The following is a 17,374-nucleotide window of genomic DNA, read 5'->3' on the forward strand; positions in this document are numbered from 1 at the left end:
TACACACGGGCGGGTGCAAGGGGGCGGCCTTCGGCCACCCCCCCGCACCCACACCGTTACAGAGGTCTGCCCCGACAGTACTATCATAGCAAAAGTATAATCGTAGAAGTCCTGTGCCCCTGTGCAAGGGGAGGGGGGGGAGTGAAAGTAACATCGCGTGGAAAGTTTAACGTTTCTGAACAGAGAAAGGTATAGAATAGTACTTGATATCATACGTATATAGCAGAAATGAAACGTATATTTTAGAACTATGATTGTTAATAACTTTTTAACGAAGGACGAGCGACGGGAATGGTCAATGACCTTGACCTTCTTGAAGGTCAAGGTCAAGGTCAAGGTCACTCGGAAGTCATTTGAGGTTGACTGTGTAAAGCGAAATATTTACCCAGTAGGTTTCATTACTGTTAAAAATAATTTCAACGCTTAATATCTCAAAAACTATAAGAGTCCACCTAGTTATTAAGGCAAAGTTGCTCAGAATCATGACCTTGACAACATATGTCAAGCTCAAGGTCATCGGAGCTGGGTCCCCTATAGTGCATAATTACCAATTTTTTAATGTGTTTGGAATAGTAAAAGCCAAATTGCAATTAAATATATTCACGATTGGTTTAAATTTTTTATTAATGTTATTATTTTTAGATGTATTATTAATATGGAAATTAATTCTGTTGTGTATAGTAGAGAAAATAAACGGCAAAGGATATCCATTATTTAAAAAAATGTTAATGGCATCAATTATAAATTGTTTTGTTGGAACATCGGATGGCATAAACGAACGATCTTATCTACAACACCATAATTTACGCCTCTTTTATGATACAATGGATGATTGGAATGGAAATTAAGAAATCTACCGGAAAAAGTTGCCTTACGATATCCGTAAAAAATGAGACTATGTTAATTTTTAATTAACACCCAGAAAACTTATTCTACCATCATTGTCGACCTCCACAGTAAATTGCAGTCTGTTATGCAATGAGTTAAAAATATTGAAAATGTCATCAAAGCTATCAGAAGGAGCTGCCAAGATGATGTCATCGACATAACGATAGTAAAAAGACAAATGAACCGGTAACTTTTGCAACGCAATTTTCTCAAAATCCTGCATAACAATATCAGCAACAACAGGTGAAAGAAGTGAACCCATAGGAGAATCCCAAAAATCGGTTTATATATTATATTATTAAATGAGAAAAACATGATACATGCTCTTTCTCCTTCCTAATATTTACCCTCTCATTCTTTCACACATCCTTTGTTACAGCTTGTTTTTGACATTTCGTTATCTGACTCGATGAAGACTGGTTCAATATATCTGCAAATTCGCTCTTTTTTAAAAAATGTTGTCGACAATTAAACTACGATTACATTTTTTACTGTTCTGTGGACTTATTACAAAAAATCTGTTTCTTGCTACATTTTACTTTTTTGTGAACTTATTTAACAAGGTATACTATAGTTTTATATACAATACTAAGGTTTTATTTTATTTATTTCGTATTTAACTTAAGAAAAATTTTGTAGAATACCATACTTTATACAACTTGACATCTGAATTTTATTCTATTGACTATATGTACGAAAAACAAGATTATATACACCGCTTTTCTAGGATAACGATTTTTGTACTTTTGTGTTAATCTAATTTTAATTGTAACATTGAAAATAACTCGATCGAAGTCAAAACGTCTGTAGCTACATTATTTGAAATTAAATGTTTATTATTTATGTTACATTGTTGGCTCTTTGCCCTCTTATTATTTATTTGTTTTATATTTATGGAGCCTTATATTAATTATTATTATTAACAATAATTAATACGTTGAGAATGGCGAATAAGAGTCAATCTAAATCTGATAATATATTCTAATATTCTATATTGCGAAGAATATCACGTAATGTTTGGCGTTTCGTCCCGGCTTCCACTACTGGACTCATCAGTAAGGTATTGTAGTGGAAGCCTACCTTAGACGCCGGTGTAAGTTATTAAATCGAGATTCTATATAAAGAGATATACGCGTGTCTCAGCACTTGCGAGAATTTGCGAATATCGATAGACCTCTGATGGCGGGTCGACGTAGTAATATTCTTCGCAATATTTATCCAAAGTGAGAAATAACGTTCTAATTATATATAGTCCCCCCAAATAATCTGATTTTTAAATGTCCCCTCTTCTTAATTGTTGCGCGCCGAAAGATTTTTCGGTCTTGCAACGCAACTCTAATAATCTGAAATATCCCCCCTCCTAAATATTTGCGCGCCGATGGATTTTCGGTCTTGAAACGCAATTAATCTAGAAACTGTAAATTTTTACTTAATGAACAGAATTGCAATGTATTATCCGCGTTATTACAACCTGCGGTTTTGAAAACAAATAATTGAATATCTATAGATCTCTGATGGCGAGTCGACGTAGTAATATTCTTCGAAAACATTAAATGTTGATGTGTCAACCGTTAACAAACGTTTAAAAACAATGGGAATGCTCCAGAGGTTAGGAAATTATGGATCCCACATGAATTGAGAGAAAGAGACATTGCGAAACGTTCAGTCATTTGTGAATTGCTGCTTCAACGACAAAAACGGAAGTCATTTTTGAATCGAATTGTGACTGGCGAAAAATGGATTCGTTATGACAATCCTAAACGTAAGAAATCATGGATGCGTCCCGGCGAACCATCAACATCAACGCCAAAACAGGATATTCATGGAAAGAAGGTCATGCTGTGCATTTGATGAGATCAAGTCGGTGTCGTGTATTATGAGCTGCTGCAACCGAATCAAACCATCAATGGTGAATGCTACCAACGTCAATTACTCAATTTGAATCGAGCACTCAAAGAAAAACGCCCGTAATAAGCCAAAAGACATGATAAAGTTATTCTTCTCCATAACAACGCCAGACCCACGTGTTGCACAACCAGTGAAGGAAATCTTGGAGACACTTGGGATGTCTTACCTTACCCGCCCTATTCACCAGACGTTGCTCCATCAGATTACTATTTGTTTCGGTCGAAGTAGCATTGTCTTTTTGAGCAGCACTTCAGTTATTTCGAAGATATCAAAAAATGGCTCGATAACTGGATAGCCTCGAAAGAATCTGAATTATTCTATCGCGGAATCCATTTGTTACCCGAAAAGTGGGAAAAGGTTATAGCTTTCGATGGACAATATTGTGAATAAAATATCAGATACCTTTTTGATAAAATAAGCACGAGTTTTTTTAATAAAAGACAGCAAGAGTTAATTCAAGAACCTTAATAGTGTTACGTCCAAGCCTCAGGATTCTTTCTTTAGAGGAAAGTATCCGGAGTAAGGAGGAGGTTTCGAAAGAACGTAACTGACGCCGCTCTGTCTCTTGATCGTGTCATCCTGCGGAGCGTCACGAGAGACAGTCGAACGCGCTTGAAGGGGCCTGGAATTAGGTCAGTGTGCCACATGTGGCGTACTATAACTCTATTCGAGCCGCGCGTCCGTCGGTCCCTTTAATTTAGGCCAAGGAACTCAATCCTTATAGCCTGGGATATGGACCGAGTACAACCCTGAGGCAACGGTTGGGAATGCGGGGGAAGGTTTAAATTAAATCAGACACCTTGATATAGATTAAGTACTAAGATCTATTATTTATTTTTAAAATCTTGAGTAGTAGCATAATAAGGTTATAATTGGTTGAATTACAGGTTCTTGCATTATTCTTTGGAATACATTAGTTATAAATATATATATATATATATTCTTATCTTGAACACTTGTGTGTGTGCGCATGTGTGTTATACTTATGTAAATAAATGAAAGATCAATTACTGGAGGGAGCAGGGTGAGGGGTAAGGATGAAAGGTTTTAAGGAAGTGAGCATAGATACGGGAGCGGAATAAGGATGATCAGGTCCCCGGTCTTGAGCAGTAAGAGGGGGTACGAGGGCAGTGCGGCGGTTCGGGTGCTCGGTCCCCGTGAAGCAATGAGGAATTGTCCTGTATGTGGTAATATGTTCCACTAATAATAAATTTAAAGGTAAATTCCCTTCTTTCTGTGATTTTTAAATTCCCTTCTTTTTATTTTTGGGGGGACTGAATAAATGACAGGAGGGACAGAGGGACAAGAGAGATGAAAGAGAGAGTGACTTATTGCTCGCGTTGTTGTGCTAACGGGTAAGTTCCTCTGGTAAGACCCTGGAAATCCAAGCCTTGAAGTCGTCCTCAAGGGGGCAGGTGGACCTCCAAATGGCCGCAATTATTTTGGGGCTAAGCACTAGGACTTAATTAGTCCCCACTGAACGCTAAGACTTGAGCACCAAAACTTAATATTCCGAGAGGCCAACTTAAGCCGTAATCACACTACGGATTGCGCGCTCTGCTCTGATTGGTTAGTTTCCAACATTCAACCGTAATCTCAATCGCAACAGAGCGCGCAACCCGTAGTGTGATTACGGCTTTACTCGGACTTCCGTCTCGGAAGATTGGCTCTGACAATCCCGACGATGAACGGCGATGAACTGCGATGAACTGCCCAAAAATCGGGGTTTTTATAGTGGTTCCCTTCGATTTGTCGTGCTCTGATTGGAGAACTGATTTTGTTAGTTAAACAAAGGGCTAAGTTTCTCACTCTGAGATTGGTTGCGTCTTGAGGGTGGAAAGGAGTTTGACCGATGTCACCGTTATCTTAAAATTTATGGTCCTACTTACTTAATTTACGCGAGGAGCTGCATCGAGTAAATGCACGTGCATCCTTTGTCGCGAGGCCGCCGTGTGACAGATTTTAATTTTTACGAGCGCAACTTGTAAGAATCATCTGCGATTTGACCGTTAGAAAAGCGCTCTGGCGCCAGTCTTGCATTTTTCGTTGACAGTAGAGTGAATATTTATGGCTTTTCTCTTTTTCGATGACAGTAGAGTGTATATTTATTACTTTTCCTAGTCGAGACTTCGAAAAGAAGATTCGCGTTCTCACGGTTCGTGCACGTGCGCTCGTAAATGAGTTGTCTTAGAATGACATTTATGGCGAGTTAACGAGTATTTTTACTTAGATTTTTGGGAAAGCGACAGCCGGACTGTCGATTATTTATTTATTAATAAGATGAAAATATTCAAGGACTCTTAGTGTAACAATAATTAATACAAACAGAAAGGGCGATGTAAGAGTCAAGTAAAATTTCATTTAAAAATAATACAATATATATAGGTATTTAATTTCAAATTTTAAAAGAATAATAGAATATTTATTTATTGTCTCGCTGTCCCGACACTTCTAGATCTTTCCGAAAGAAAGAATCGTGAGAATCCTCTGGACGTAACAATAGTACTTACGGATTTTTCATTCAAAATTTAATGGTATGTTCTATTATCTAAAATAAAAATAATGTATTATGTAAATACAGTTCCTAAATGTACTTTATTAAAAGTTATAATGCAAAATTATAAAATGTATACGCAATAGTTCAAATAATTAATTTAATGTTGCATTTCAAATCGTGATCTGTTCATATCAGTACAAGTTTGATGTCGATGAAATTCTAAATTTATTGTCTTTTTAGAGAAGGTTAGAGAAATCCTTCTTGTGAAAGTTTTCTTTTTCTTTAATTTGGAATAGCATTTTGACATGTAAAACTAAGAATTATTTCTTATATACATTTTATACTTTTGTTAACTTTTCATAACTTGTAATAAAACATTTCAGAAATTATATAATATATTTTTCTTATTTCAATCCATAAAACATGCCGTTAAAGTTTGTATAAAAAATCCAGGAACAATCCCTGTATAATAATGGTATTACATAATATATTTTTCTTATTTCAGTCCATAAAACATGCCGTTAAAGTTTGTATAAAAAATCCAGGAACAATCCCTGTATAATAATGGTGAGTTGTACTGGAAAAGGGTACTACCTATATAAGCGCCAAGTAATTCTTAAATTTTAGTAAATAATGCGTGCTAAAATTTTTATACAGCTGTTATAAAATTATAAGAATATTATACATTATACGTTATAAAATTATACATCAAAGTATTTAATAATTATTTTCATATACAATGCAAGACTAACATAGAAACTATTGCAGATATGCCAAAGCAGTAAACGTCACATTCAACCATGTTCTCTTCGTTCAGTTCTTTAGTAGTATACTGGTACTATGTACAAGTGTGTATTACTTGTCAATGCATATTAAGGAACTGTCTGCAGCTGCACCTTTATTAGTATATACTATTTGCATGTTTGTACAAATCTTCGTTTACTGCTGGTCCGGAAACGAAGTCATGCTCAAAGTAACTATTATGTACGCTATAATCCATACAAAACAAATGTCTAGCTTACAGATTTATGAGTTAATGGAAAATAGCGGATATTTTGAACAACCCAATTTTTGAACAAGGTTTTGCGAAATAATCTAACAAATAATATGTTTTCTTTCAAATAATATCTAACAAATTTGAATTATTTTATACTTGAGTACAATAAAAAAAAGAATATCTATTTTCTACATATGAATTATATTTAATGCAGATATGCGTGCATGCGCGTGTTTACGACTATAATAATATCATTGATTGTTCGAAATTATTATTTTTTAATCAAGCTGGATTTTAAATATTTAATGTAAATAATTTTATTGTATGTGAATTTATACATATATAAATTCACATGGAATTACAAACACATAAATATCTAGCTTGACTGTTTATAGGATTTTTTTCCTTTTTTGTTGTGGGTTCACATATTGTGCGGTCCTAAAAATTTGGTATTTAATATTTGAAATTATTATATAATAATAATTTTAATAACATTTTATGAACCTTGCCGTTCATTTCAAAGTAAGAAACACACAGATAACTGTATCAATGCGTTACTCGTCTTAAATGAAGTAAACGGTAATTTTCATGAATAGTTGATATTATAGTAATGGGTCACGATGTGGTGATAATCGCAAACTCTTTGATACCTTTAAAGAAAATATCCGTGAAAATCTTAAAAGTATTATGTAATAATAACTTTATTTATATTATGTTGATAGAGCATGAACATAGCAGACGCTATATATCGTATGAATTGGCCATTATTATCAACAAACGAAAAAAAAGGATTATTGATGATCATGATACGTAGTACAGTTCCTGTAAAGTTCACTAGTAGCTTCTTGATAACTTTATCCCTTCAGTCTTATAGTAACGTTAGTATCACTTGGTGTCTAAATAAATATATTTTATGTAAAATGTGAGCGCGCGCGCGCATGCGTGTGTGTCAAATACGCAATTTGTGACATTATCGATCCGATGTTTGTCGTGTAATACAAAATTACACAGTCAGAAATTTTCACATAAATGCATTATTTTCTATGTACATTAATGTTTTCTATATTTTTCTTTCAGATTTTAAAAACTTCATATTCAGCATTTAACATATTACAAAAGTAAAATATAAATGACTAAAAGAGTATACATTTGAGCATGCGATGTACAAAGTATAATTTTGAGTATAGTTTTAAGTATAATGGTTATAGTTTAGTTTAGTATCAAATAATTTAATTTAGTTTAGCTTTGAGTACAATTCGTAGATATAATAATAGCTTTTTTAGTATAGTTTTTGATAAATTAGTTATTCTAAATCTTATAACTTTTGTTTACTCACGTATTTTTATTTCTAGCTTTATTCCTATTAACTTATTCCATTTATTCAAATAATAGCACACGAAAGCAGACACGCACGTACATACATATACATATATTAAATGTATACATGTAACACAATGTAATACATACAATAATATGCTTTAATATATATAAACAGATATTTTAAATCAAACGTTCACTTAATTTAAAAAATATAATTTCTTTTTATAAACGTGTTACCTTCAATCTTTTGCGAACAACATTTTTTTTTCCAGAAGTAATTCACAATTTTCCAATTTACTCATCATATACTTTACAAGCTAATTCAATGTGCGGATAAAGTTAGTTTAGAAAGTATTTGGACTCATATATTATGCATCTTTCGATTTACATTTCTCGTTAAGGCCTCGCTGTACACGGTCAGTAATACTGTCAGTATATCAACGAATATTGATAATATTATTGACTATGTGTGGTTAATATTAATGGATTGACGTAGAATACTGACAATGATTTGTATTTAAATACATGCTTTTTTCTTAAGATTCATGTCGCTATATGATACATAATAATATACATCAAATCACGTCAAACTGAAGTGAAATATTATCAATAATACCTAATCGTATAAGATTGTAAAAACTAATGCATACTGTCAGTAATACTGATCAGTAATACTGACTCAGTATTACTGACCGTGTAGGGAGGCCTTTACAATTAAATGTCTTAAAAGCTGCGTCCAGACTAGCAAGCCGAACCTCGAGCCGAGTCGAGTCGCGAGCCGCCGAGCAGAACAAACGCGAGAACAGGAGATATTTTTGTAATATTGTCCATTGTATATATACGCGTATATAAACAATATAAACAATATGGGTCGCTTGCGACGTTCGTGAAATTTAGTTAAAGCTCGATTTGATTTCGACTCAAAGTTCAGCTCGATAATTTCGGCTCAAAGCTCATCAGCTCGGGGCTCGGCTCGCGGCTCGGCTCGGCTCGAGGTTCAGCTCACGGCTCGATAGCCTGGATGCAGCTTTATATTATTATATAATAAAATAAATTTATCTCATATGCAAAAGATATCTTGCGTTATTATTGTTGCAGATGACATATGAAAAAGCGTGTAAATATAATACTTATTTCATTCGATGATTTTTATGATAATGTGTAAAAGATTATGAAAAATTCTCGATCATTGTACAAATAAAATAATTTATATAATTATAGAATTTACAACAAATGGAAAATGATATATATATGCATTGATATTATGTGTGAGATATTAAAATTGAATTTCTATGAAATTATTCCCACGTCGCGACTAAAGTGCCACAACCTTTTAATTAATTGTTCTCTGGCGTGACCAAAGAGGTTATATAACTAGAGCAGAACAGCCAGCTAAGACTGCGTGAGCGCATCGAAAGAGACAGAAAACGAATCAGAATAGGATGTCCCTATCGTAACCCTTGTTCAATCGCTGTCACTCCCCACATTAAACAAGAATAAAGATAGGGACATCCTATTTGCTTTCTCTTTCTATCGCCTAACATTTCCGTACATACATTGTAGTTGCTATGGCTTTGCCACTCTAGTTATATAATCTCTTTGGGCGTGACATTAGAAACTGGTTGCTATAATACGTTGTTTAAAACTAGAAGTCAGCGACAGTTTTGTACCGATCTCGGAACGGAGATGATCTCGGTGTTACCACAGAAAAACCTAAGATTGGACATCCTGACCTTTTTCGTATACCAATCTCATAGGGGAATATCCACTCTCAGGTTTCTCTCTAGAGTCATTTAAAGATTAAATAAAATAGTTGAAGATTTTTATTAATTCAATCTTAATCCATCGATTCGTAACTTTAATCTAGTTTCGCATTGTCATTGAAGCCTGACATAAAATTTGGAGCACTAGTTTGAAAATAGAAATTTTGAATTTCACCATGAAAGGGTCCGTCTTCTTACAATATCAACGACTTCGATCATATCGGCAAGAGGATGATGGAATGACCAAACTGTCGACGTGTATTATAGATAGATAAAAATCTCCGAATTATATAACTAAACAGAATAAAAAATCCTTTTAAAGTAGACGCAAAATTGGGAAGTGCTGCAATGGACTCTTTAATTCTTTATACTAAAATAAAAAAAAAGATAAAATCTTACATTTTTTTTCAACTAGTAGAGCTGCTTGTATGGATCAACAAAACGACAGTTCAGTACCCAGTATTTTACATAAACAATGCTGAATTTATAAAACTAATTATAAGATTAAAAGCTTTTATAAAAGCAGATACTAAATCGTGACTAAATTTTAAATGCAAGAAACGATATCAATTAGCGCCATTAGCGATAGACGTAGAATATTAGAAAAAAGTAGATTCCAAGGCGATTACAGATATTTTTAGGACTTCACATTTGGATGATCTGTGGATGTACGCACATGTAAGACATAATAAGATGTTTATTTGATAGTCCACAAAGCGTCTTTAGAAAGTTATTTAGGACATGTTATGAAAGCATTCAGAAAATTTTTATACATTTATTTATTTGGACTAAGGATGTTCCAAAATTTTAGAATTCTAAAATTTCTGATCTTATCCGAACGTTCTAAAAACGTTGTGAGGTTACCTAAAGACGTCTTAAGATGGCTTGAAGATGACGTCCTAAAAAATGTTCCGTGGAGATATGAATATTCTTATAATGTTCAGAATATTAGAATATATACAGAATGATCCTGAGGACATCTTGTGCTACGAAGGTTTATATTCCATAATTTATTTAATTCTTATAAATATACCTTATAACAGATAAAACAAAGAATACAATATTAATTATAATTATTTTGAATGCATAACACACAGAATGTTGTCTATAATCGACAAGATTATCAATATTATTCTCAAACCTATCAGTATATCGTCATATAGATAAACTGCTTTCTGAATTGCTGTTAAATATGTGTATATGTATGTGTGTTTATGAATGTTACTTTTGGTTAACTGAAATTGATATCTAGTATTATTGAGCTCAACTACTTAGAACGATTATATTTAAATCAAGTAATAAAAATCAATAGAAGCGTGTACCAAGAGAGAATATGACTGAAATATCCTTCTCAGCTACACATGACTTTATTATAGCGTAAAAATGTCGATAATTTTTTTACATAGTAATAGATAATACTTATACGCACTTCTTCGAACTTCTTTATTATAAAAAAAAACGGATAGCTGTTAGAAACGGCAGGTTGTGTGATACGAAAAACAACATACACACGAGTTGCAGTATACCAAAAAGAAAAAGACTTATTATAATCAGTAGTGTGTTACACTTCTTCTTCAGTAGTGGTAGTATGGGGATTCGAGATACACGCGTGTTAGTGCGTTGTGCGTGTACGTATATGCGATACGGTGTGTGTGTGTGTGTGAGGCTATGGAGGGGGAGCCGGGCCGCTGCCCGCTGCCGCCGCCGCCGCCACCGCCGCCGCCGCCGAAATGTTTACGCAAACATTTTTTGTCATGAGATGCAACAGTCCCTTTCTTAAATTCTTTTAAGTCCTTTTTAAACAATAAACATCAATAAGAATTAGATATACTAACTAGACCGATCCTAGACTGGGAACTCCGAGGGGAAAGGGCAGCGCGGGGAAGGTATGGGGAGAGGAAAGGGCAGCGCGTGTCCAGGATTTCACATTCCTTTGCTGAAATGTTTACTTAGACACGTGTTCAAAACGTGCTAGCATCGTTGTTAGCACATTCTGAATATGGACCATAAACTTTTTTTCATCGCTTTTTCTAGCCCTTTTTTCTCTATGCAATGGCATCATCGCGTGAAAAACAAATCATGCATTTTCGTCGTCATCTCCCACAGCGCGCTATACTTACCACGTGTATACTTACCAAATATACTCACCGTCTCTCTTACTCATATCATCTTCTTCTTCTTCTTATGCAGCTTCCATCTCAAAGATTTTTTCTTTTATATTTGTTTTAAGCAATTAATAATAATTCGACTTATTTCTATTATTTTTTATTCTAATGAATTAATAGTAATTTAAAGAGCGCATGTTTTATAATATATAACTACCGCATGAGATAACGATGTCGCACGCAGTTGTCGGCACGTGGTATAATATAACGCGATACCGCGCGAAGGAAGGAAGAAAGGAAGGAGAATAAATGTGAATATTATTATACTATTTAAAATTTTTTACTATTTAATTAATAAGAAATATACGTGTGCGTGCGTGCGAGCGTGCGTGCGTGCGTGCGTTCGTGCGTGCGTGCGTGTGTGTGTGTGTGTGTGTGTGTGTGTGTGTGTATGTGTGTGTGTGTGTGTGTGTGTAAAAAATAAATTGAAAGTATTTAAAAGGTAGTCGGTTGCGTCTGTTATTGTCATTTGTGATTGTGTTAATTATTCGAAATACTTATTGAAACTTTTTTCAGGTTTTTTATATGATTCAAACATGGATCCTTTGCGCTCTCAAATAGCTTTGCAAATGAATCGTTTCCTTCTTATACAAAATGCCGTCGAAGATATCCTAGACGATACATTTGATACGCTTTCTCGGCATATAGTAAACACCCGACTTGAAGTACTGGAGTCAAATTGGAATAAGTTTCAGGCAGAGCATGACAGATTATGTAACGGTAATTTAGGTCATATCGAAGAAGCATCTTATATAAAGCACCGTACGTACGAAAGATGCCAGGAATTCTACGTCCACGCAAAATCTGTTTTGCTAGAACAACAGGAACTGATAGAAGCTTCCCACCCTTCTTCACGAGCATCCGACACACAGAGAGTAGACACACGATTCAACAATCGACGAAGCAATTTACCAAGAATAAGTTTGCCTACATTTTCCGGCGATTATAACTCCTGGCGCTCCTTTCACGATCTATTTATGTCTATGATTGGCGGCAACGACGAATTAACTAACGTGAAAAAAATGCATTATTTAAAGACGTGTCTTTCAGGTGATGCCGCCCGACTTGTCACTAATTTGAAAGTCTCTGATGCCACCTTTAGTATTGCATGGAAAACCTTGGCAACTCGTTACGAGAATAAACGAGTGCTTATCTCCGCTCATTTAGACAAACTATTAGGATTGAAGCCCGTCAAGTCAAAATCCCCGCAAGAATTAAACACGCTCATGGCTACAGTAACAGAATCGTTGGGAGCTCTAGAAGCATTGAACTGTAATACAAGTTCATGGGATCCTCTCCTTATCCATCAGCTATCTCGTCTGTTAGATGAAGAGACACGCGTGGATTTGGAGGAGAAGCTAGGATCTTCTACAACTTATCCTACTTTAAAAGAGTTCGAGAAGTTCGAGGAGAATTGAAAAAAATTTTTTCAGACTTACAATGCAACTCTAATCAATTACCGTAGTAATATCATTTTAGTTAAATTGACAAGCAATCTAACAATTTAACTAAAGTGATATTACTACGGTACTTGATTATAAAAATTTCGGCACGCGACAAAGTGACTACATACGTGGTAAATAAAATTCACACATTACTTTAGCAACCAAAATCCTTGCTTGACCGTCATTAGGCCTTTATTTACTTGTGTTTAAATACCAACGGTCCTACACATATCGTAATATTGGAAACAAATACAAACTAGAAAGTACCTTAATTCTATTAGACGATAAACCGATTTTTATAAAATTGAATGTTGTAACTATTAATATTTTCATAACCTAAGCAGAAATAACCACTTGATAAAATAAGCCCGAAAACAGGTAAAAATAAGAAAAAGATAAAATGGGTTAAATAGGAAATAGAAAAATATAAATATACAGTTTTAGGAAACTGCAAACATGTAAAATAATGTAATATCAACAATAATATATCCATTAATTATAATTTACGCTACGCAATTGTAAAAGAGAATTGTAAGAACGTTATTTTTAGCTGCTTTTATATAGAAACAAGTTACAAATGTATAAAAATCCGTACCATTGTAGTTCCTACATTGACCACTTGGTCATCGATGGCGCAATACATCTTGGATTTCGATATCTCGCGATATAAGGTCAGCATTAGCAGTCCATAGTTATATAGTCAAAGGCGGCGGGAATCCCCGCTCTCCGCGGTCCGCACGCCATCGAACTATCATGGGCGTATACACTGACCTAGTTTCCACCGAAACCCTCAATTCGGTTCCACTACGGTATAGATCAAACTTGGTGTACTGTTTCCATTGGAAGTAGAATTGAAGTGAATTAATGTTAAAATTTCATTGTATGACCAAATATCACGCTTATTATCCATTTTTGAACGGCTTATACTTTTAACCTTTTAACGAATAATGAAAAGGTTGGCGATATTTACTTTTAATCTATTTCAGTCGTTTCCACCGACTAAAATTTAATGTCAATTCGCTGCCACTCTGGTAGAAGTTGTGGATCGAAGTGGAAATGAAATGAGCAGAGTCAAACGTATTTCCATCGAGTTAAATTTGGTTCAACGTCGCATTAGGTGCGAATTAATGCTTCGGTGGAAACTAGACTAGGGCAGTAGTAGGCCGAGCGGACGCACGTATTCGGTAATATTTACCAATTATTATCTCATTGACTATTGCAAAAATTGCAAAAAGGTAGAGGACTTTTCGACTCAGTTCAGTCTGCTCTACCTATTCATTTAATATTTTCCAGTTAGTCTGGGACATCCTGTATACTACAATAAATACTTTATCATGACGGATTGCTGTGATAAGCTCATTGAGGTTATTTCGTTCGTTCCGTTCAGTGTTCCGTCAATATTTTTCTCATCATGTGAAACCCAGTTACGAAATAACGTAACAGAATTGCTCTGATTGGCTCTGGTTAACCTCTTCCATTTGCCTTTTCCGTTGTTGTTCCGTTCCGCTATTTCTGACTCCATGTGACTGCACCCTAAAGATGTACAGTAGGGACAATAAGGCCCCGTTTTCGATTCAGCCGCGCAGATTTGCTTGCGCATCGTAAAACGGTCATGTTTTTGGTAGCATCAATCCCGATCAAAGTAGAGAATCCATCGTATCTACGTTATAATAATGGAAAAACATAACCAAACTCAGTTAAGAGTTTATCGTGTCACACCATGGACCTAAGAGTGGACCTATGGACCTATCTAAGAGTAAACCCATGGACCTATCTAATCATTTTATTATAATTTGCTAAAATTAAAAAATTTTTATAGACAGCGGTTTCTAATACTATTGATACGGTACTTGGCAACCAACCACAACCAACAACATGGCGGAGCCTGAAAGTCCGGTTGGAAAAGATCAAAGGTACCGACGCTGCTTGTCCAGTTGTCCCTAATGTATATCCTTATACTGTGGTTTAACGTTCCTGAACAGGGAAAGGAGTAGAATGGTACTTATAATAATATCATACATGTTATAGTATACGTTAATTTTAAAACTATGATTGTTGATAACTTTTTAACGAAGGACGAACGACGGCTAAAACTTGTTGGAGGTTACTCAGGGTCATGACCTTGACAACATATGTCAAGGTCAAGGTCATAGCGCTGGCCTCCCTTTTTATGCACTTTTACCAAAATTTTAATAATATATAACAGTATTGCGGTTTGAAATATTATTAATTGTTAAACATCTGAGGAGGGCTGAATCACACAGCCGAAACATGTAATGTAATTTATGCGTAGCTTAGCTTTTTAGTCAGATGTAAATCAAGTTTTTCACCTTTTTTTTAAATTTTAATAAACTATTTTTACTAATTTGACTCTTATCAGTCCTTAAATTTATGGTGAATAATATGGTTCTCATAATATTCATAATTTATTACATATTTGTGCACACGTTAAAAAGTATGGTCTCGTAGATGAGTTCAGTGCGTTTTTCCATTTGAAAATTATATGACGTATATTAAAACATTGATTCGTAAACCAGATAAATCTCTTTAGCAACTAGTAAAACGGTACGCCGAAATAGAAATGTTGAGTTTAAAAGCCTCAAATCATATTAACTTTCATATGCAATTCAAGAAATTTCATAAAACTGGACCTCTAATTAATGGATACAATGTTACACTTCTCAATTTAAAATACGTCAAAGTAATTCATATTCGATTCATGATAATCGACGAAATAATTGTGTACTTTTGTAAGATGGAAACATAGTTTTAGTTTTAAACTTAGTAGAATGTGAAGATAGAACAAAATTAATTATTGATAAAAAATTAAAACGCGATAAAAATCTATATTCAGTAATTTGCGAATCAAATACTTTTAATATTCAATTTGTGATTGAAGAGGATTGTGTTCGTGTATGGCCATGTGAAAAAATTCAAGCTAAGATGTGGATAATGGTTTATAAAAATAATTTAAGCAGTGTTTTTCCTATTATATTCATACGTAAAAGATAAATTTTTCATTTTATAGAATTTTGACCACTCAAATTATGTGCAAACGTATTCTAAAATATAATTTAAGTTTTTTTTTTTTTTTTTTAATCGTTAAAATTGTTTCTTGTGTAATGATTTTTTTTTAAGTAATGAACTATGAACATATGGATAGTGAATTTAATATTAAAATGTATACATATATACAAACATATATGATATAAATGAATTGAAGATTTGAAGGGCTCTTTTATTTAATAATAATTAACACGTTAAAATTGGGCGAATAAGAGTCAAATTACAATTTGAAATCTAAATCTGATAATTTATTCTAATATTATATATTGCGAAGAATATCACGTAATTTTTGGCGTTTCGTCCCGGCTTCCACTACTGGACTCATCAGTAAGGCATTGTAGTGGAAGCTTACAGTATATATGTATATATGATATATATACATATATTACAGTATATATGATATATATACATATATTACAGTATATATGTATATATGATATATATACTGTGAAAATTTATATTACTGTAAGCTGGGCCGAGAAAAAATGTCGGACGCTCGAAGCGATGTCGGGACTCGAACCGAGGACCTCATATGTAGTTCGAAACACAAAGCCACCGCCTTGCCGCTGAGCCACACAGCCCGACACTTAGATCTTTAACTGATATCTTACATTACATATAATTAATAAATATAACAGATCGAATAAATGTATTGATGTATATAAGAAATAAAAATAATTATAGATGTTTCAAATATTATTTTCATTTTTTTTTTTAGCTTTATTAATGGTACATTTTAATTCTGTAATTATGTTTTCTAGATAATTGATGACTGATACATGAGAATTAAGCTATTATGATGATATTATTATATTAATATATGTAATGTGAAAAATTAATAATTTCCTATTAAGTTTCTTTTTAATTATTGTTTCATTTTATGACATATTTAAATCAATTTTAAATTAGTTTTTCTAAATCGTCCATATGCTATAAAATTGTTACAGTAAAATTATCGTTTAAAAATATTTCTCCTATACGCAATATATTAAAATTAATTCAAAAGATTTTAACGAATTTATTGGCTCATTACCCTATTTCTCTATATTAATTGTTAAAAACATATTAAACCTTATTACAAACAATTTAATTTTTTAAATGTTCAAATGTAAATATACTTTTGTTGAATAACGTACGTTTTTAAAACATTTGTATTAAGGACGTTTGGACCAGATTGAGGTCAAGTTTGGATATCCAATGGATGTTCTGTGCTGTCTAGGCATTTATGAGATTGTATCACATTGTAGCTATTGAAGCTAAAATAAAGATCAATCAACAATCTCTCTCTCTCTCTCTCTCTCTCTCTCTCTCTCTCTCTCTCTCTC

The 17,374-nt window shown here is 33.7% G+C and overlaps 1 protein-coding gene across 1 annotated transcript in view; it reads left to right on the forward strand.

The window, feature by feature from the left end:
* LOC108782429 (odorant receptor Or1) overlaps nt 1-12,956 on the forward strand; it is a 35,365-nt gene extending 22,409 nt beyond the window's left edge. Inside the window, exons 3-5 of the mRNA XM_018550708.1 lie at nt 6,062-6,266; nt 7,013-7,172; nt 12,055-12,956. Coding sequence (XP_018406210.1) covers nt 6,062-6,266; nt 7,013-7,172; nt 12,055-12,956 — 1,267 coding nt within the window. The remainder of the gene's footprint in view (nt 1-6,061; nt 6,267-7,012; nt 7,173-12,054) is intronic.
* The last annotated feature ends 4,418 nt before the right edge of the window (nt 12,957-17,374 follow it).

This window comes from Cyphomyrmex costatus, unplaced genomic scaffold (assembly GCF_001594065.2).
Source record: "Cyphomyrmex costatus isolate MS0001 unplaced genomic scaffold, Ccosl1.0 scaffold127, whole genome shotgun sequence".
In the NCBI taxonomy this organism is placed as follows: Eukaryota; Metazoa; Arthropoda; class Insecta; order Hymenoptera; family Formicidae; genus Cyphomyrmex; species Cyphomyrmex costatus.